We start from the raw sequence: 23,404 nt of genomic DNA, 5'->3' as shown, positions 1-23,404 counted from the left end.
CAAAACATATATAATAGTTTACTGAAACCTACAGACACCTGACTGTGCTGCACATCACCAGAATTTACTCTTCCTAACTGTTTCTATCCCTGTTCTCACAATTCACTCTATTCCCCCTCCTGTTCCCTTCCTAGCCTCTTCTGCTTTAAGATCAACTTTTCTCCACTGATATATATGAGAGAGAACACGTGCTATTTGTCTTTCTATGCCTGGCTTATTTCATTTTACACAATCTGTGGGCTAATCTTGAGGCAGAACATGCTCCATCCCACTATCTACCCGCCCTGTGGCCTTAGGGCTTCCAGAGCCAGTTCAGAGGTAGCCTGAGCAGAGAGGCTGGGTTTCAGGATGAGGCTTGAGGAATGGGCCAGGGGACAGCTTTTTCCCGGCCTTTTCCAGAGCACTGAAGCCCCATTCCAAATTGCACCTATCCCGCCTCTGGATTCCTGTATGAACTACTTCTTGTTTACAGGCCTCCTCGTTGCTTTGCCTTTCTATTTTATCCCTCAGACTCTGTGAAGAGGTTTATCCTAATTACAGCAACTGTGTTTTCGTTCAAAGATTTCACATTTGGTAGGTATGGGAAAGTAGAGGAGAAGCCTCAAAATGTCAATGAAATGAAATGAAATTTCATTAATCCAAAAGAAAAAGTCAGCTAAAGTAAGAACTAGAAATTTCACTCCAACTTCAGTTTTTTTTTTTTTTTTTAATCAGTCTTTCCAATGAGGTAACATGTGCTAAAATTCTTGGCAAATTATTTCTGCATTATTTCATTGATGTTTTTAGGTCAGTTATGGTTGCTTCATCTAGAGTCAGTTGGCTTTAAGAGGTCTGGTTAACAGGTTTGTCACTAGCGTATAATTTGCTTCTTAAATGTCTTACTATGATCTCTTTTATATCAAATATGCAAGTAAACGGGAATAATTAAATATCTGGTAGAACCTGGGGTTGTGGCTCAGTGGTAGAGCACAGGTCCTGGGCTCGATCCTCAGGACCACATAAAAATAAGTAAATAAATAAAGGTAATAAATAAATAAATAAATAAATATCAGGTAGATATAAAAGTCTTCTGTTTTTATCTGGACTTTTACATCATATATAAAACTAAAATTTTATGCTCAAAATAAGGGTTACTCTTAATAATACATTATAATTTGTATTTTAACAATATGTCTTGTTAAAAATCTAGGGCATGATGTTACCTAAATGTAAAGTCTTTTCCAAATAGCAAATCCTTTTACCATAAATTTTCCAAGCTCAAGTTCAAATAAGACTGCCCAAAATAAAACCAAGAGAAACTTTTGAAAGGATTTCTTTTTCAGTATAATATTCAATAATTACTTATTCTTTTGAAAGGATTTCTTTTTCAGTATAGTATTCAATAATTTTTTCTCCTCCTCCTCCTCTTTTTCTCCCTCTCCCTTCCTCCTCCTCCTCCTCCTCCTCCTCCTTCTTTGGAAATGGCAAGTGGGTAGGGGGGTTATTCAGTCTTACTCAGGGTCCTCTAAATGCACTCTCAAAGGTCATACACTACCAATAATTCAAAAGATTGGTTTAGGATGAAATGCATCATCTGGCTTTTATTTTATTTTAAAAATATTTTTCTTAGTTGTTGATGGACTTTATTTTATTTACTTATTTATATGTGGTGCTGAGAATCAAATCCAGCACCTCATGCATGCTAGGCAAGCTTTCTACCACTGAGCCACAACCCCAGCCCACCCGACTTTTATTTTTGAAGACAGCATCACTACAGGAAGAAATCCCATGATCCATGGAAGGAATTACATGTTCTATGGAACGAAATGAAAGCAAAAGTGATGAGACACTGATTGATCAACTGACCTGGCATGCCATTTGGGTAAACATCTCAGATAATTTAATTATTCAGCCCGAATACCTCTCCAACTTGTCCATTTTCTTTTGATTAATCTTTTCTGCTCTGACAGTGGATGGAACTGTCTAGCCAAAAAAGCCAATAACTGGAGATATGCCTACTATTAAGAAAAAAATGAAAATAAGCAAAAAGAAAATGTTGGGCTGGCTTTTCTGTTTAAGCTGGCTCCCCTTTTAGCCCTTCACTAATGAAGTTAGTTAATCACTGATGAAATCATCTAGAAAATTCAATCAAACAAAACCTTGTGTTGACTGAGTTATCCAAGTAATTCTGGTTTGGGCTATAATTCTATTTATAATTGCATCTGTTCTTCGTTATCCCTGCCGAGAGAGAACAGAGGCCACCCTCTGGTTGCCAAGGCCTGTTCCTGCCCCTCCATATCAGTTTTTCTGTTGGAATAGCATGAATTCAGTCATGGCAGGTTGGCCCCGAGGTGTCCCATAACTCCTGTTTGACTGAATTTTTTCCATAACAAGAGGTAAGCTTTCAGGACACGACAACTTGCTTTCAAATGTAGTATTCATATATTTTAAAAGAAAAATACAGTGCGTTAGAAAATATTTTTATAATGGTTATTTTCAACAAAGCATTTAGTTTCCTCTATTTTGCTCTGCATATTATATCAGCTGTGGGCTAAATGGTTCTGGCTTGTTTCTTAACAGCTGGAAAGGAGAAACACTTTCCCAGGGTTGGTATGGAGGGAGCAGCCATTCCTTGCAGGACTAGGAGGGTGCTGGCTGAGGAGAACATAACATCACGCTCTCTCCAGAACACAGCAAGCAGTGAGTTTTGTAAAAGGGCAACAAGTTGCAGCTGAAAGTGGGAAAATTCTAGGCCTTTTCAAGATGTCATATAAATGTCTACAGAGCTCTGAAGCCCACAAGCAACCATCTTTTTGAAAGGATGTAGGTTTTCTAAGGCTTTCTTTTCGAATTGCTTAGGAGAGAACACTTTGGCAATTCAGTGAGAGACAAAACAGCCCCATGGTTAGGCTGCAGTAGAGATCAATCCGCTAACTTTTGGTCATCAGCTTCTCTAGACCTTCAGGACCCCAGCTAGTATGTGTAGGATTTCGAATGAATCAAGGCTCTTACTCCAACCACATGATGTGACTGTCTCCTGAACAGACATGGAGAAATACCATGTTCCCAACTAATACAGGCTCTGGATTCCCAAGATATGAAACAGACTCTCATGGTTAGCTAAAAGAAGACAACTGTAAATTTGGGGAATGGCAACTTCAAATCTCAAGAGAGTGTGGTTGATCCCCCCAGCCACCTTGGCTAAGGTACAAATTCTCAAGCCAATCCCACTTCACAGTCCTATGTTCCTTGCCTTTCTTCTTTATTTATACCCATTTTTTTAATAGTCCTGGCATCTGCTTCCTTTTGGCTTCCGTTCGGTTCTAGCTGTTCAATGCCTACTATTTTTCTGTCAAACACCGCTTCTCCTTTCCCCCAGACACCAAATCTTCCATTCCAAAGCAAAATGTTTACTCCCTCACCAATGGAAGTTTCTTTGCAAATATTTGCCCTTAGCTCTGGCTTTGGTATCAGGCTTGAATACAACCCTGATGAAAGAGACTGAAAGTTTTTAATGTTCAGTTCCCCTTCTACAAAGCATGGCCTAATAATTTCATGATTATTAAGCAAAAGATCAGCAGCCAAAGTCTGAGAATAAGCTAGGCAAGTTCCCATGCTTTCTGACAAGCTATGTGACCAACTGACAAAGCTGAATCCCTTGATACACGGGTGTCAATTACAAACATATTTGTGGTCCAGATGTTGTTCATGACATTCATTCCTTATGAATCTGTCTCAGAGTCAGAGAAGCAGACCCACACACATCTCCTCGTCAACATAGAGCATTTGCCTTCATGACATTTCGTGATTTGCAAACTGCCCCCAGCTTAATTCTATGTTCCTATCTCATTCTAGAACATTCACATTAATGATTCATAAGTGGATCTTCTTGAAACAGATATTCAAGTCTATAACATTTTTAAAAGGGGAATCATAACAATTTCTACTGTATGTCCTTGACATTTTGATGAGAATGATGTACACATTAATATTCATCTGTTGTCAATACAGTCCACAGAGCGGAACAGATGAGTCACAGAAAAGACCAACGTGAAATATGGTGAACACATTGGTGACGTGGTGGAGAAACAGTGAGCTAAGCGTGAAGCAAAGAATCTGCTGCCAAACAACTCAACCTAGAAACTTATAATATTCAAAAAGCAAATTTCCCTACATTTTTAAAATAATTGCTCCCTAAGAAACATCACACTTTCTTATATTCCTTGGGAGAACAAAATCTATACTGATTGCTGTGATGTATTCTGGGGGATACATATTCTCTTCTCTGAGTAGAGGTATCTATTTTAAGATTCTAAGAGGCAATTTATCAACTTAATGGCAATCATGAGATGATGCAATTTTCTAAAACTATATTGTAAGCATCTCAACTTGAAATAAATGAAACAATACTTGCCATCATTTAGAACAATCTTCACCTTTAGAAATCTAATTACTGGCATATGTTAGAGCATTTAATCTTAGTAAGGAAAATGGAATTGGTTTAGATTCCCAAGAATCTTGAATTTCCTACCCACACATACACATCACTTGCACTTGTGTGAAAGTAACTGTTCAAATGTGATGGAATGCGTGTGTGACATAGAATATTGTTTATGTCCACTGGTTTTCTGAACATCTGCAGGGATATAAAAAGTCAGTATCTGGTTTCAGAAACTACACTCTGGGGGAGATCTGGGAGATGATCAGGGAGTTTGCTGAAGACAGGGGGAGTTGGAGAGCTTTGCCTCAGGCAGAGCCACCAATGTGATAGGGACAGTCATTGTCTGGTTCAACAGAAAGTCCCTTATCTACCATGCCCCTTGTCAAAACACATCACCATGTAAATGATGTGATAAGTTGGACCCACATCCCAGTAGCATTCCAATAATCTTTTTGATTACAAAGCAAACAAAATTCAATGTGTCCTGTGTTCATGAGAGAACCTGGCAAGTAACGGGCACTAGGTTTAACAGTAGGAAAGTAATCAGTTCACAAATCTTCCTTTTTCAAGAGCCAAGCAGGTACTTCTGCTTCCTCACCCAAACTGTGGGGTTACCCACTGCAGGATTCCTCATTTATGACTGTTTCCTCCTAAAAAAAAAAATTGTTCTTACTGTTTATTTAAACCTAATTTTTATTTAATAAAATGTGGGAGAAATCTGGGAAAAAGAAATCCAGAGAAGGATTTGTCCACAAAGACTCCACCCCTGTTCAGGGCTGGGGCTTTCTTCTCTTTGTGGGGAGCACTGCCCATGAAATATTTGCAGTATGCCCTAGAACTATCACATGTATTTGGGATTTTTGCTTTTATGAATTTGAACGTTTATTTCTTAACTCAGTTTGAGATAGAAGATAGAAGAAAGGGTTTTTGATGTTATAATTGTTGCTGCTTGATTGTTTATTTCTCTCCCAGTTCTTCTGTAAGACATACAAATTTGAGTGTCGATATTCCTCAGTATTCTTGGTGCTCCTATAGATAGATGGTTATGTTTATATGTAACAAAACTCATACCAGTGAGTCTGTTTGCAGTTTATCACATAATACAAAAACAGGACCCACACATCAAATAATTTGAGCTATTCTACAAAGTCTTAAATATTTTCACTTCAATAAGTTATATATTATAGGCTTTAGGAGAAATCACATTTCTTTTATCTATTTATTTCCATAACTTCATTATGAAAATTTTATATGGGACATTTAAGTACTGAAAAATAAAGCTCACAAACTCAATGGCACAAAGACACTGTTCAAACCCAAGCTAAGCAAGTGCTGTACCACTGAGCTACATCCCCCATCCCTGCTGCTTTTCCATTTAGTGAGTGAGAAAAGAAAGCAAATCAAGTTGGATTTTATACTTAATACATATTTCATTTTCCCAATTATGCATTTTCCCCATTATGCCCTAAAATTCATAATGTTCTAATGTCCAGGCACACACACAAGCACACCCACATACACATAAACATTCACAGCTTCTTACAACATAGAGGCTAAGTCAGTGAGTTCAGAGTGTCAGCCATCACGCTTCCACTTAACAAGTGCCATCTTGAGCCAATCAATTAGTCACTCCATTTCTCTTATTGGACCACATTTGAGCTGCCTATTCTGCCTTGGTGGTGCCCTTTTACCTCTTCTGGGAAGATTCAGCTTCGCCACCCAGAACCCACACAATTGGGTCCCCAAACCAGCTCCAAGTCATAATCTTTTTCCATAGCAACCCTGTGATAGTAAAAAATGAGTCTTCTATGTTCAAATCACTCCCACAACTTTGTATTTTCATACAAATGTAGAATGAAATTCTTAATCTAATCTTAATGTCAAAAAGAATGAAAAAGCTTCTAATATAAAAACCAAGTACTACCACCAGATTTGTCCCTGGAAAAATCCTGAGACTTTGAAATTGCAATCTTTCAGGATGGTTGTTGTCTGCTACTTAAATGGAATGTAGCGTATAATTCAGTTTTGATTTAAACAAGGCAACATTTGCACAAGAAATGCTTGGGGCCAGGAAACTCTATAGTCTAAATAGCTCTCTTGTCTCTCAACTAGGGCAAAAATTGGAATACTTGGGATTTTCTTAAATGGAGACACCTGCTTGCATTTATTGCTATGAATTTCATTATGAAAATTTTATATGGGACATTTAAGTACTGAAAAATAAAGCTCACAAACTCAATGGCAGAAAGACCCTGTTCCTAATTACAAACATGGTTTTGAGAACGTGCTAACAAAACTTCCAAATGCAATTTAAATGAATTTAACAAATTTCTTCCTAAAAGCTAACTTCTAATAATCATCTGATCATTTATTTTTTGACACACTTACCATATGAGTGTCAATCTCCCAAGACTAAATGGTCAGTGTGAAAAGAAAACTGAATGGCCCCCTAATATATGAAAGATGCTCTACTTCATTTGGTTAAGAGGGAAATACAAATGAAAACTGATAGGATCCCCTCTTACAGCCACCAAATTGGTAAAAATGGGAAACACTGACAGTTTTACTGTCAAGGAAATGAAGAAAGGAAAGCCTTTGACACTAATCGTGAGAGTGAAAAGTGACATGGTAGTTTTGAAAAACTAAAACCAAAAGCAAAAAACCTGGGAGTATTTTTAAAGTTGAAGAAGCCTTTGCCCTTAGAGAAATCTGTGTCCTTGTTTACCAGGAGATTTTGAAAAGGATGTTCACAGAAGCATTGTTTATAAGAGCAAAAATTGAAGACTAATAGGAACATAGTAAATGTCCATCCACAGGGATAACCATTTCAGGAAATTGTCACAACTGGATGCTGAGATTAATGGCAAAGGAAAGAAGAGAAGCAGGGGCTCTCAGAAGGTCCCCTCACAGCTTACTCATGGGTTACCGAGGGGAAGCTACAAACTTCACAGAGAAGAAACCTGCAGACACCTTGTAACTAGTGACCAACGAAGGAGCCAACCAAAACATTCCTTCTGACACGGTGCACTCATGGTGCACATCACTTCTGTGACATTCCTGCCCACATCAGCACCACCTGAATCTCACCAGGAGGATGCTTCAATCTAAAAGCAACGAAGGGCCATCTTACAAGGATTGTGGTTTCAAAATTTTAACATCAAAGACTGAGAAATAGTGACATATCAAGGAAAACTAAAGAGACCAAGAGAGAAAACTAGTAGGTCAACTGGCAAAATTTAATTATGTCTATGGACTATATATTACTGTATCAAGGTTAATTTCTTGATGTTGATTGTTTTATTTTAGTTGTATAAAGAAATTACTTTTAAAAATATATCTGAAGTATTTAGAGGCAAAGAGTATCATGCATACAATTTATTTTCAAGTGTGTCATAAAAACAATATTCTGTGTGTGGAGAGAGAGAGAGAAGGAAAAAGAGAGACAGAGTAAAAAATTATAAGGAAAAGAAGAAGCGGGGGAGATTAGCACATTTGATTAGTGGCTATGTACAGGTAAAAAGAAACTAGGATGGAATACTGCAGAAGTATTGGTATTTCATGATCAAAAGCCCTAGGGTCATTCTTTACAGGGTAAATATATATTCCCTATAGTTTCATACATTGTATATTTCATAATTTTAAGAATATATGTCATGGAAAGGAGGGGCCCAATGCATTTCAAGCTACCTGGGCTCTGGATGTATTCAGGTGGTAGGAGTATTTTGGGTAGGAGAAAGGAGAAACATGAGGGTGATGGTTTAGAGGCACATGCTGCATACAGGTGCTTAAGAGTTGGTTCTGGGACTGTAATAGGCAGCAAGAGGATGTTGGAACAAAGAATTATTAGATCAAAGATTTTCAATGCTAGCAATAGGACAATTTAATATGACTTCCTATTTTCCCCAGAAAACTAGATAATTCATTAAAAAAATGTACAATTTAATATGACTCACCACAACTAGAAAAAAATATTTAGAAATGGTACAAATGTCCAAGAGCTAAAAATTCCAATTAGAAATGATAAGTTATGTGCTTCTAAAACTAAAGAAATCACAGGCCTAAAACACATCCCTCCCCCCTCCATAGTCTCACCATTTCATTGAAAGGCAATAATTAAAATGGGTCCTTTGAAAAAGTCTGAACCTGTTTCATTTCTCAATGTCATTGAATCTGAATGCCAGGGCTCTTGTTTCTAATGCTAGGTAATATTTAAAGCATTGAAGTAAGGAGGAAAAAGATAATGCCGTATTACAATATTTGCAATGCATTTCCCTTTCAAAAAATGTCATGAAATGGTTAGAACATTTAAAAGGACCATAAATATGGAGGCGGTAACCAAAAGCATCAACAGCATTCAAGTGGGCCTGCATCATCACAGACCTGGGTATGCACAAGATAATGTAGGCGAACGTGTACATGTGGGCAGTGGATCACGGTGTGGAGAGACCAGAGACAAGGAGCCTAGTTAGAAGGCTGGAAAGGAACTACAAGGACCTTGCAGAAGACCATCCAGGGAAGAAATCTTGAGCCACTTCCCTAGATCACTAAAGTCAGGGAAATGGTTGAAACATTTAGGAGGTGGTAATGCCAGTTCTTGGAACATGAATGGTGGCAGAGAAAAGAAAGAATTTAGTTTCACATTGAGACTTATGGGACCAAATGAGATGTAAAACTCAGGGGAAAAAAACAGATTTATGAGGTAAGAAAATATGTTATCCATGGATCCTGTTGAGTTTGAAACAACAGAGGTGTCTGAAGATAAAGATATCAAGGGCCTGGGCCCAGGATGGAAGGAGAGTTGGAAGCGCCAGTGGATGTGTGAGAGGAGAAGCTAAGTGAGAGGACACAATGGCCCAGGGAAGTTTCGTGGGGATGAACGAGGTTCCAAGGCTACATCCTCCATGAACCCTAACCTTGTGGCTCCTTTTCCCCTGAAGGTCTTCCATGAATAAAAAAATATTGGGGAATACTCGATCCATTTTTCTGCGATCAAAAATGTGAGTGGATTACTGATGAATCGCAGATGGTATTCTGAGTAAATCTACCATGTTAAATAGCCCAGTCTATTTTTTTGAGTAACGGTCCACGTACACGTTGTAGACAGTTTGCCTTGTCCTGGGGTACAGAGTACTGGATTCTGCCCTCATCACATGATGGAGACCATAGGAAAGAAGTTTAGAGTCTTGTAAGTCTGAAAGCAACCACAGACTAAAGCTACTCTTTGGGAAGTAAAATAATGAGAGCCGGTCAGAAAGAAGGTGCTATATAGACCTCATGAGGTCATGTTCCCCTGAATACCGGATCAGGTTCCACTACTGTGACCTTTGTGATAGTCAATCATCTACTGAGTTAAAGGGTTCTTATTCCAGGATGCTCATTTCCAGGAACATGGATAGAAAGGCAACTGAGCCACATCCCCCTCGGCCAGATGACAACTGTGATGATGAACACAAATGGACCTTCAAAAACTTTTGACCATGTAATAATTTGATCCTCTTTGAGAATTTTCCTGTCTACTGATCTTACAAGGAGAAAAACTGGGTTCAGTGACTTAGAGCTATACAAGTAAAATGTCAGGTTTAAGAACTGAACTACACTGGTCTTCTACAAAGACTGTTTCCTCCACTTTGTCTTGGGATCAGAAAGCTGTACTTAGTGAGAAGTTTCTCCTTTGAATAATATTTCTGAGTATTTTTGCAGTTGGCCCCACAACTGCATAACCTCCAGAACCTGTGAAGATGCCCATTTCTATGGAAAAGGGGACTTGGCAAATGTGATTAAGGACCTGAACATGGGAAGATTGTCCTAGATCATTCACGGATGTAATACAATCATACGAGTCCTGGACAGTTGGAAGGGAAGGTAGAAGAAAGGATGAGAGAGATATGACAGGTAAAGACCCTGAACATCATTGCTGACTTTGACCATGGAGCACAGGAGCCATGGCTGAGGAGAATGGTGCCCTCTAGAGGCTGACAATGGACATCAGTTGACATCCAACAAGAACCTGGGGACCTCCACCCTGAGGTCTCAAGTGTCTGAATTTTGTGACAACTCAAATAAGCACAAAACAGATTTTCATCTAGAGTCTCCAGAAAAGGACACAACTTCTAATGAGACCTTGATTTTGGCATGATGAGACCCTTTCCAGGCTTATCATCATGGTGTTGTTTAAGCACTAAATTTGTTGTAATGCAATAGAAATCCTACCACAGTGTTCACTCCATAGAATATCAGAGAAGCCCAGGCTCAGCCACTGGGACTACAGGCATGTGCCACCATGCCCAGCTGTATAAGATATCATAAATCAGTATGTGCATGACTTTTTTTTTTTTACAAGTTTATATATCATTCAAAGACGTATAGCTTTTTTTCAAGTTCTGAACCCTTCTTAGGGAACTGAGTGTTTATTTATAGTCATTCACATCACTAAAGAGCAAGGTAAGCCTACAGGATGGCTCAGGCCAATGGCATGTCTAGGGCCTCCTTGCACTCATGAGCTGGAGAGAATAATTTTTAACTGTCAAATGCAGGTCATATGTTTGGAGATACCTGTACAGAGTCTCAGCAAATAATAGGTAACAGTGACCTCATATGGTCAAGAAGCAAACCAGACATGGACGCCAAGTTAGATAGATGTTTACCAGTTAAATTCTTTTAAATGCACTGCTCTGCTAGAGAAAAGCCTCTTTCACCTTTCCTGGAGAACCCATGGAAATCTGAGTAGAATTCTAGACTTCCATGTTGTGATGCAAAATTATACTTACTGTTGCAGATGGTGCACTGGGCCAAAGGAGAACAGGCACTGGGCTTGAGAGGCTCGATGGCTTTGCTCTGTGACACTACCCCCATCTACTTAAACCACCCCTGTGACTTAGTTTCTTACCTATTTTTTTTTGTGGTTTTTTTTTTCTTTTTTTTTCTTTTTTTTTTTTTTAGAGAGAGAGAGAGAGAGAGAGAATTTTTAATATTTATTTTTTAGTTTTCGGTGGACACAACATCTTTTTTTGTACGTGGTACTGAGGATCGAACCCAGGCCGCACGCATGCCAGGCGAGCGCGCTACTGCTTGAGCCACATCCCCAGCCCTAGTTTCTTACCTATTTTACGTTAAGTTTTCCTTAGGATGTTTTGGCAATGAGACTAATGCTTCAAAAGCTTATTATATTATGAGTGATTATTAGTTTTTTTTTCTTCATTATTTTCTGTGTCTTGAGTTACTAACTTAATAAAACCAGAAAAGTTTGGAAAGTATGGATGTAATAAGAGACTGCTCTATGAAAAGAGTCATTACAACACTCTAAACTAGTGTCAGGAAAGCTCTCTGACCTTGAGGACAGAAGGCAAGTTTTCAAAGACTAAAATAGCATTTACATCCACTGATAAAAATCACACAGATCTGGTGATTTATTAAGCTTTTTTCTCCATCGTGGAACCAGGAACAAACCAATGTCAAAACTCTTTGACCCATACTTCCTGTGTTTTCATCAATCATTTTCTGTACCCTGCTCCGTTTTATTCAGCCTCAGCCTTGGGTCTGCTCACAGCATCTGTGGGAAAAGCTGATATGGTGTCCAGCAGTGTGGCCTGTGTGCTGTTCAGCCCCACCAGGGAAGGAGCTGGAGTTGGAGAAACCATCCGACCTGCTTGGCCCTATCTTACATATTGTCTTACATATTCAAGAACACAAAGGCATACTGATACGCGCAATCAGCATTTTATTTTCTAACTTTTTAATAGCTTTTTGCAGAAATCTTGATTTCTGCTCAATTTACTTCAATGCCACTTGCCAGTTTTGAGGTGACGCTATATGCTTGTAAGTAGACACTAAGGTATTTCCTCTGCAACAGATATAAGAATTTATCTACCGCAAGCTATCCACTTAGATTTCCTTTCACATGCCTAATATTTGCTTTCTTTCTTCCATTTGAGAAGTGTTTAGTCAGTACCTACTTTATACCAGGATTTTGCTATCCTGGGACTATAAGGGCAGTAACCACAATTCTGGCCTAGAAAGGCTCAGAGTTTTAGAAGTTTGAGGGAAAAACACCACTGAATCCTCCAGGTCCAGGAAAGGTAACACAGAGGAGTCCTGTTTAAATGGCAGACAGAGGAATGTCATTTAAACAGATCTGCCACTCATCAGACTGACTAGCAGTGAAGTTATACAAAGGTATCTCTGGCACACTACCCTCCCATTTTTATGCTCTTTTATCCTAACAGGATAAAAACTGAGGAACAGGTTTATACTAGGAATCGATTAAGCCAATCATCATGACATTTTTGTGGATTTAAGGTTGATCGCTAACTGTAGAATAACATGCCCTGTGTCTTGTTAGGTACCAGGTTGCTAGGAGGACTCTCTGGGCACAGGGCTGGAGGAAGACTCGGCTCTCTTTCCAATATCTCTGAAATCACACCTGGCCCAGGTCCGATCATATTCCCTTTCTTAGGTGTGAAAGGGAGAAGGAGATGAGAGAGGCAGAGGGAAAACAGTAGTCAGAAACTGAGCTGCCAAAAGGGAGGCTCTTGCTGCTTTTATCAAGGCTGGGGGAACTGGAGGAGTTCACACTCTCCCTCTGCTTGCCTCCATTCCAGCCCTGTGGTGCCCAGAGGAGCTCGGCATAGCCCTCAAGCCAGAGGACTGGAACAACAAAGAGCCAGCATGGGGCGTGGAAAAGATGCAGATGGATCTCACCCTTCTCTTCAGGATGAGGAAGAGGGAAGGGGGTTGTGTGCTTGCCTGTGGCTTCCTGAGGTTGGAAGAACCCGACTGGCCCAACCTTGCCACCGCTGGTTACTTACCCCTGGCTCCTTCCTGGAGATGTGCAAACAGCCACTGCCTTCCTTACCATCTCAAGTAACCACTTCTGTATTTCATTGTTAAAACAGAAATTTATTAGAGGTCATTTCAACCAAATTCTTCCAGTTGCTAACTTCAGAATCTGAATCAGTAATGATGCTATTAAAGTGAAAAAAAAGTTTCATTTTAGTCCTCTTTGATACCCCCCCCCTCCAAACAGTAAGAAATCTCTCAAATTTTTAGGATTCAAAAGCATCTTTCAAGGTCTGGCATCTAATTTCTTGTTTTAGCAGCAACCCAATCCAAAGGCAGTTAAACACTTGGTCAAGGTTACACTGCCTGGAAACCACTGCTTCCTAGTGATAAAATGATACATTTTTCAAATTGATTGGAGAGCAGCCACAAAATGGCTTTTAACTTCAAAAACTTGAAGTTAATGAATGAACCTTCCCTATTGGTTCTGGGAAGGGACCTGAACGAATCTTATCTTTGCATGATGGAATGCCAGTAAATTTTATTACTAGCAGTTTCACATACAGGACAAATTTATAGCTGTCCATATAGATAGGCTGTAGAGGAAACTTAAATGCCTTTTCTCACTTGAAAATTTCTTTTGAATCAATGCCTGATTTTTAAATAAGTGAATAATGTAAACATCATGGAAAGTAAATACCTTTAAGTATTACTTCTCCATGCTTGCATTTTCTTCTTCAAAAAAGTGACTGAGCTCTAACATCACTTTCAATTTTTGAAGGTTTCTCAGCTGCATTCAATTTCCTTTTTCACATTCTAAAGAGCCATGACAAAAGGATTTTGAAGAGCTTATCAAATAAACAATGGGTGTTCCAGAATAATTTAATTATCAAATTTCATTGAATAGTAAGTTTTGTTAAGTTTTTTTTTTTTTTTTTTTTTTTTTTTTTTTGCTTGTTTGCCAAGTCAAATGTTCATTCCCATGTTCTTTTTACAGAATGTGTAATTTGAAAGGCCAAAAAGTCTTTGGTCATTTTGACAGCCTTAATTACTCATTAAAATTGGTAATTACTAAATCATAATGAAGAAAAGCTCATTGTGCTAATCATAAATGGTGTCATCTTTCCAAAGAGACTCTCTTCCAGATCCTTTTTTAAAACCCTGCCATTTTGGTTTTTAATTTATATTACAGAGCTGCATGGTTACCCAATTCTGTGTCAGGAGATGAGGCGTGCTCAAACTAAATTAGAAAAATTGAGTATTTTTACATTTTGTAGTACTGATTAAATGAACTTTTGATGAGTGGGGTCCATTAATTTTCCTAATCTCACAGGCAGACATTTCCACAATCCAATTGCAAAATATTAACACTTTCAAAGGCAAGCGTTTTTCTCTATTGTCACGAACTCGGTCAAGTTGATTAACTTTTGTCATTTCTGTATCATTAAATGTAGGTCACCATGTCAGGTCCAGCAAACACATGCATTTATTTCCATCCCACTGACACTGCAGTGAATGATAAGAAGCAAACAAATATCACTCAATGGGAAAAAATCCTCTTATTTGTGAACATGAACATTAAAATCAAGACAGGAGAGACAATGTAACTGATGCAACACTGCAACCCAACCACTCCATGCTAATTTGCCAAAAATGCATTTCTGCAGAAGGAGAAGAATCGAATGATGCCTCTTTCAGAGCTGAAGGAGCTTTTGTTTGCAAAGCTTAACCTGCTCCATACCAGTCATGCCCTTGGGAAGTGACTGAGCACTCATATCCTGTTCCAAGTGGCTGTCAATCCCAATACCCTGTATTGCCAGAATGTCATGAATGAAAAACTGTTAAGCAAAGCAAAAGCAGCCACAGCTCTGCTCTTGTAAAGAAACTCTTTTTTTTAGAAACTCTTTCCATGGCTGGTATTCCGGAGTTTCCTTCGCTCACTGTTCTTGCAGTAGATGTTTAACTGCATGTTTAATGAGGCCTTCTCTACCAGGTAGGACTGGTAGGCTGTTTTACAGTGGTCAGGAGGAACTCAAACCATGGAGTTAGACTGCCTGCATGGGGTCCTGAATTCACTATTGATTTGATGTTTGATTTGGGGTACATTCCTGGTCTATAAACTTCTTTCCTCATCTATAAAATAGGAATGAAAACCTATTGCCATAGGGTTATGGTAAGGATTAAAGGAGACTGTACCAGTAAAATACTTGGCACACAGGGCATGCCCAGAGTTCCTGAGTGACTGTATGTCTAGCTTTACCAATCTTTACAGAGACTATGGAGAGGATGAGTCAAAGAAGGACAAGTGTCATTTGTCCCCACTATGATTTCCCACTATGTGCACCCAGCCCATTCTCCTGACTTTCCTTAGGCACCTCTTTTGCAGTGAGAAAGAGGCTTCGCCTCAAAAAAACTGTTTTCATATGGTAAATGGAGCATAAGTATAGCAAAATAGACAAATTCAGAAAGATCATTTGGGATAGCAGTGAGAGCTATGAAGAAACAAAGCAGAATAAAGGGACAGAGGGGACTGAGGGAGGGGATGCTGGGCAGGGGTACTTCCACCTGTTGATGCTGGATGACCTTCGGAGAAGTAGCATTTAAGAACTTGAGGGATGAGGGGGACTCACTGTAAGAACTCTGGGGCAAAAAAAAAAAAGCAAATACACGGACCCAATCAGGTAATCCCCTAATTTCACAGATTGGGAAACTGAGTCTCCAAAGAGAGGTAACTGTTCAAAGAAACTCTCCAAAGAGAGGGTTTGGAATTGTAGTCTTCAGACTCACAGGCTCTGCCATTTCCTACACTAACTCTTATTCGCTAGACCTCCATGTGGTAAAATTGCTAAGAGTGTATTTTGCAACTCTAAATGGGATAATCAAGAAAACAGTCTTCCAAGATGGTGGTGAAGGGCAGCCAGTCAAACAGATCATGGACTAAATTACAGTCTACGAAGAAAACAAGATCTTTAACTCCATGGAATCCCATCCTTTGGGAATTTGAGTGTGGACAAGATAAATAATTTTCTTCTGGGACTCAATGACTATGAGACAGAATAACACCTTGAAGATTTTCTGATTCCAGCATTGAGTTTTTCTGATATAGCCAATTATTATCAAATCCCAAGGGTCAATAAGGTAGCAATGAAGAAGGTCTTACAAAGCAACAAGAAATCATCATTATTGGATGATCTATCAATCAGTTTAGGCAACCGATACAATATAGGTGGTTTGAACAACATTTCCTATCGTTCTGGAGGTTAGACATCTAAGGTCAGGGTGCCAGCCTGTTGGGTCCCTGGGGAAGGCTCTCTTTCCAGATTACAGATGGAATCTTCTCACTGCATCCTCACATAGCAGAGAGAGGACAGTCTCTACCCCACTTCTTCAAAAATCTCTACTCTCCTTATAAGAGTCCCACTCTTGTGGTCTATTTTACCCCTAATTACCTTCCAAAGGCCCCATCTCCAAGTACCATCACATTGGGAATTAAAGCTTCAATCGAGATTTGAGGAGGACACAAACACTGAGTCCATAACACATGGGCTGGGATGGTGTTTTAAGTGATCTAGTATGGGGAACAACACTCTTCACTCTGCAACATGGCTTTAGTGAGAACTTTCACCCTATGACCCAGGATGGGAACTTTTTCTGATTTAGAGTACAACTATTTAATGTCTCAGATAAAATATGTTTCATAACCTAGATGCTTAAATTAAGCTCACACTACAATTAAGGTGATAGATGAAGAAGAAAATATAACACGAACACACAAGAGATTTCACTAAAGTCATTAAGAAATGAACCAAATTCCATTTTCAATCTTAGGTGGTCTGAACTTCATTTTTGCCTTAAGCAAAACATTCAATAATTATGGAACAAATAAATATGGAACATTCAAAATAGTTCCATAATAAACCACATGGCATTAGACTTCCATACAATGAAAATATGTCTTTAACTGATCATATACTGCAAAAATGTGGCTAATGTTGTAATTTAATGTGCTTATGAGTAACTGAGGACCTTGTTAAAATACACAACTAGTATGTCTGGTGTAGGCCCTGGGACTCCACATTTCTAGCTATACCCAAGTGATGCCAATGCTATTGGCTCTTGGATTTCACCCTGTTTGGTGAAAGTCTATCACTGCATAATACTGTCTGTTATAAAAAATCACAGGGAAAGAAACTGTCTTGTCTCTTGAATCTTCATAGAAATTAAAATTGGAAATGTTAAGAGCAAATTATGCTCTCTCCTTTTTTTAAATGGATCTCTTCAGTCTCATGGTCTTTTCCTTTTGACTCGGGCACAAGAAGCACCTTTAGTAAGACTATGTGATCTCATGGTTATGCATTTAATTTACTGGTTTTATTTCATTGACCCACATCTAACTTTACTAATATTGATGGGTTTTTTTATATTTGTTTTTAGTTTTTGGTGAACACAACATCTTTATTTTATTTTCACATGGTGCTGAGGATCGAACCCAGTGCCCCACGCATGCCAGGGGAGCACACTACTGCTTGAGCCACATCCCCAGCCCCTGATGTTTTTTTGTTACAATTGCTTTTGGCCTCCTTGCTTACTATGTTTGGTTACTACTGTCTTACATGCATCTTTGTGAAACACTTCAAATCCTGCTTTTAAATAAGATAGAATGTGAAATATGAAAAGAATCCCAACACAACCTAGATAAATGAAAATATGTGCTCCAGGATACAGGATACATTTGGAAATTTTAGGCACGTGATGGAGGGTGGTAACAAACTGAGAATGGAGAAGCAAGTGATCTTAGAAGCAGACTTGCGAAGGATTAACCCTGTTCCCTGTCACAGTTCGCTTCAGGCTTTGCCAGACAGTCAGGATGAGGATGACTCAGTGCATTCACATTGCTAAGGATTTAGCAACTGAGCTTCCAGTTGCCCAGGGAGGTACTTGGAAAAACTTCACTGTCGCTACTAACCTCAGGAATACTCAAGTGAATGCTGGCAGCTACTCTGAAACACTCCTGGGAAGAACAATTTCCTGTTCCTTGGGTAGAGCTACATCTTAGGTAGACCAAAGGGCAAAATCAACCAAGGCCAACTCTTTGTGTCCTCCAATTTGGAGATGCCATGAAACAGCTTCTAAACTGCAAATCTGCTGGAGGTTTGCTGGAATAGTAACCCTGTGTGGCTACTATTCAGGATGCATAAAGGTCCCATGTCAGTTACTTGAGCTTTGAGCAAGGTATTTAACCCTATGTGTCTCAATGGCTTCCTCTATAACTTGTAACAATAACTTCATCTGAGAGTTAACTAAAACACTTCACATTGTGTGGGATTCTCAATAAATGTTTTACCACAATACATTTATGACTCCTCTTTTTCTATACTAGGCCATCAAGAAAAATGGTTGAGGAGGGAAAGATAGCCCCAAATCATACATGGTGACTCATTCTTTCATTTTCTTTTTTGGACCCTTCATGGAAATTTCTAGAACCAATGTTGTTACTGTTTATTTTCAAAGTTATTTCTTCAATGTCTTTGAGAAGTCAAAAACATGAACAGATACAATCAGTACCATTCAAACTTGATTTTGTAAACTAAGTTTGTTTTGATGTCTTTACCAAGCAAAGAAGACAGGGAATTTCCTCATATGACAACATAAATGTGTGATTTCTGCTAAAGCATAAACATCCTTGTTGCAAAAAGCCCTGTCAAAGGAAAGAAAGGAGGTGGCAGTGAATGACAAACAGGCCTTTACTTTGCATATTGTTTTCAACTCTGAACATCTACAGTAAAACAAGTGTTTTCCTTTCATTCAGTACATTCAGTATCACTTTCCCCATTTTCTCACTTATTCTGACATGACTTTTGGGAAATTCCAGTCCCACCCCATCCCACCCCACTCAATTTCTAAAAATCCCTCCTACTTTCAACTATTTAAATGTCAGGGAGTTCAGAGGGGAGGAAATTCTTCCTTCTAGGAATTCCTCATTCTCATGTAAACATGTTTGCATATTCATTTCTTCTCAATCAAAGCTCTTTGGTAGGTCAAAGGTTCAGCTTCTTAGTCAAAGCTGCATATAATATCAAAAGTGGTATTATAAGGGTATAAAGGAGTTAGGAGGCATCAAAGCAAGGAAATGGAATTTTTGTAATTACTGAAATAAAACACACTCCTCTCTTTACTCTTTACCCCTTCTGAGTGAGTGGGCAGGAAGAAAACATAGTGGTTAACTCCAATCCCTTCTGGCAGGATGCTTCCTCTTTTACAAAAGATTAATAATAGCCAGGCATGTTGGCACAAGCCTATAATTCCAGCTACTTGGGAAGCTGAGGCAGGTGGATCACAAGTTCAAGGCTGGCCTGGGCAACTTAGTTCGAACCTGCCTCAAAAAATGAACTAAATAGGGCTGGTAGTGTTCAGTGGTAGTGCCCCAGGTTCAAACAACCCCCAGTACCAGAGAGAGAGAGAGGAGATGGTGGTGGTGGGGGGGAGAACACCACATAAATGAATCAACCCATTTGGTACAAACACACTTCATACATTTTAGAAAGAAAGTTTCTTATCAAGACAGAATTTCTAATCAGTGGCATTACCACTTTGAGGCTAACATGGTATGTATATTCAACCCAAATAACAAAACACTCAAATCCTGACATGGGAGAAACATTTTTCATTTCATTTTAGAGCTGAGGTTTTATACTAGAGAAGCTTGTTTTGTAAGACAAGCGGCAATGGGATTTCAGAAAATTATTTAAACTTGACTTGATCCTATGAATTGGTCTTTGCATGAGTTGTTATTCATTCATTTTCTACAAAAAGTGGGGGATAACTGAAAGCAGCATACATTTCTCTTTTCAAAATGTATGGCTTTTATTCATAACTGCTCGCAAAATAAGATGGATTCTAACCAAGACTCTGAAGACACTTAAGCCTGGTCCATTGCCTAGGATCAAAAATGAAATCAAGTTTGCTTTGGTGTATACCTTTACCTCCCTCAGCTACTGCCCTCAATGCAGGGCCCTGGTCGCTGACATCACTCAGTAACCCTTTGACTGCTTCCACATTCCAAGATCATCTTGAAGATTTCTTGGTCTATGTGTGAACAGAAATCAATCAGTCAATAATAAATAAATCACACACACACACCATTCACAGAGTTTAAAACAACCTTGTTAATTAGACAATCTCCTTAGCTCCTATTGGATCTGACAAAGTTCTAACCCTACAGCAATCTCTTAACATGCTGGAGGAGTTGGGCTCCTAAAACATGGCTTTCAGAAAGGACACTACCTATGCAGCAGCAAGATGGATTTTCTCAGCAGGACTTTTCAGTGCCCTTCAAATATCTTTCACTAGATGACAGCTTACACACACAGGTAATCCACCCAGTCTGTGCCGAAATGAGTGACCCATCATTTCACCTCCTTATTCTATTCTTTTTCTCCCTTGACAACCAAGCTTTGAGGACCTCTAGAAGAGATATTAAGAATCTAAAGGGGTTGGATCATCATAAGCCAGGATTAGTCTCCACCAGAGTCTAATGTCAAGGTTGTAGGTCCCAAACAGGCACCCCGCCTCTCAGCATTCCCCCAAGTGGGGGTACTGACTCAAGAGAACTCGTCACCTTCCTGCTTCCCTTCAGGAGCTGATAGGGAGGAAAGCAAAGCACATGTCTCACTGCCAAAATCGCTGCCAACACTGCCTGCCTAGATGTGTAAGATCCCTTGAAAAGTCTTGGCAAGAACTCCTTCTGGAGTGTTGGCCAAGGTGCTGAAGTGAAGCAAGGGAGGCAGAGGAGCACCTTTGCCAGTGAATCCCCCTCCCCCACTGCTCTTTAAGACACTGAGCTTATTCACTGTGACAAAGTACTGCTAAGATTTCAAATCTCATACAATTTTAGAGAAAGGGTTTGTGCATATGTGTGTGTGTGGAAGAGATACACTTTATAGAAATTTCAGTGCTGCAAAAATTCTAGGAGAATGCACTTAGAAACTAAACACAAACTAAAAATAAACACATGCTGTTTATTTCAGTTGAACGCTATTATGGCTGTATTTCTCTATCACATTGTAAACTGGATTCCGTAAAAGGAATCAATTGAAAAACAAAGTTATTGTAAAGCAAATGGTAGAGAATGACAAAGTTGCAATCCCAAATGATGGTTCAAAAGCAAAAACTGTTTTCTACTCAGGTCTTAAGATTTCTTATATCTTTATCTTTTTTGTTGTTGTTGTTGTTGTTTCAAATGTTCTTTTTGACAGTTTGTCCTTCCTGCCTTGAAAATGTGCATACTGATATCAGAACCACAGGCCGTCCCTGGCACAGGGCTGGCTAACAGTCCAATCATCTGGAGGTAGCTATAGAGTGCAGCCAATGGTAAAAAAAAAAAAAAAAGAAAAAGAAAAAAAAAGAAGAAGGGACCCAGGCCACCAACTCATTTCACACCCCAATCACCCCCACCTTCTTGGGCATCTGATGCCTCTTCCTCTGCCAGCCAATTTGCTTCCGTTCTGTTCAACTTTCCGACCTCTAGCTTTAGAGAATAGTCCTCACTGTGGGAACTGGCTCTAGCTAGCCTTTGGCTCCCTCCTCATTGGTGACTGGCAAGAGCAACACTTTGACACTCTAAAAAAGAGCCGTTTAATTCCCAATGATATTTACTGGCAAAAAGGAAAATGAAACACATAAGGAGGATTCCGGTCCAGCAAAGTCAAGCTGCGAGCTCGGCTGCAGAGCCCGGGTCTCCGTGTAAGGCTGTTCCCCTTCCCTTTCCCACCAGAGTGGACTCCCCGGTCTTTTGCCACTTCCATCCCACATTGTGACACCTACTGGAATTTATGAACATCTGGAGATGTATGTATAGGATCTGGGCACCAGACACTGGCTGCTGCCCCAAAAACTTCCCGCGGAAATCACCCAGTACTCAGAAGGCATTTCAACAAGGAAGTAACCAGTAACGCGCCGCTGAAGGGAGAACCCCGCAAAACCTCTCAGAAAAATACCAGAAGCCACTTGGACCCTTTTAACGATCCACGTCTCCACCAGTCAGTACAATTTGCCCTTTCTGAAGCAGTGTAAAGTGGCTTGTGGGGTTTTACCCTGTGGTAGGAGCGCTGAGCGGAAGTCCATTTATTTCCATGCTAGAGTAAAGCTGGTGGGAAGGGTGTCCTAGCTCAAGCTGGGGCCAGGAGCCCAGATAACGTCCTTTCCCCTCTGCTCACTAGTCGACCCGGGGGAGAGGGACGCGCAAAACCGGGGACTGGGAGGTGTAGTCTGTAGATCCCCACCCCCCACGCGTCCGGGTCCCTTAGCGCCCCCATCACCTATGATAAAGTGGATGCACCCCCGCCTCCTCCCAACCTCCTCAAAACCTGGGCACATCCTCTCCCACGCTGCATTTCTGCTGCCCACGCAGCTGTTCCTCTCAGCGCCCCGCGTGCCCCAAAGCGCCCCGCGTGCCCCAAAGCGCCCCGTGTCCTTATGCGTCGGTGGCACTGCCTGGAGGAGGTGGCGTCAGGGGCGCCCGCAGAGGCGGCGGGGGAGGAGAGCGGGGGCGAGGACTAGCGAGCTGCAGGGCAGGGGCGCGCCGAGCTTTCGCGGAGGCCGGCTCGGGCCCCCTGACAGCCCCGAGCGCGCTGGGAGGCGCGGAGGACGCGCCGCACTCACCCGCTGCTGCTGTCGGCTGCTGACGGCCACCGCGGCGGCGGACGCGGCGCTGTGCCGGAGCTCGGCCGCCTGCCCGGGTCTCAGCAGGCTCCGGGTGAACCTGCGGGTCCGCTCACTGGCCATCGCCGGCCGCGCCGATCCCGCCGCGGTCCCAGAGCGCGGGTCCCTCTGGTCTTGCCCGCGCCAGCCTTCGTTACCCACCCGCCGTTCAGGAAGCGGAACTCGGAGCTTTCCCCCCGCTTCCTCGCTTAACTCACGAGAGGCGGGTTTTTCTATCCTGCACCCCCACTCTTCCCACCCCCTTCCCTCCGCTGAAGCTTTCAGACGACTTTCCAAACTCTGCGCTCCTCTGGGCTGGGCGCGCACAGCCACTCGGCGGGCTGCCCCGGCCCGGCGGCGGCGCAGCTGGAGCTGGACGCGCGCGGGGCGGCTCCAGCCCGCGCCGCCCACCGGCCTCAGCTGGCGGGCCCGGGCTGCCACTCGGGGACCGCAGGCGGCGGGGGAGGGCGCCCGGCGGCGGCTGCCGGGCTCCGGGCGGGGCCTGCCCAC

General features: G+C 40.9%; 1 protein-coding gene across 1 annotated transcript in view; it reads right to left on the bottom strand.

Moving 5' to 3' along the window:
- The window catches only part of Dock10 (dedicator of cytokinesis 10), a 236,055-nt gene extending 213,077 nt beyond the window's left edge, over window positions 1-22,978 (bottom strand). The window contains exon 1 of the mRNA XM_077110269.1: window positions 22,856-22,978. Within this exon, the coding sequence (XP_076966384.1) occupies window positions 22,856-22,978 (123 nt within the window). The remainder of the gene's footprint in view (window positions 1-22,855) is intronic.
- Between the last annotated feature and the right edge of the window lie 426 nt (window positions 22,979-23,404).

This window comes from Callospermophilus lateralis, chromosome 9 (genome assembly GCF_048772815.1).
Source record: "Callospermophilus lateralis isolate mCalLat2 chromosome 9, mCalLat2.hap1, whole genome shotgun sequence".
NCBI lineage: Eukaryota > Metazoa > Chordata > Mammalia > Rodentia > Sciuridae > Callospermophilus > Callospermophilus lateralis.
This window is presented reverse-complemented; position numbering and strand designations above follow the sequence as displayed.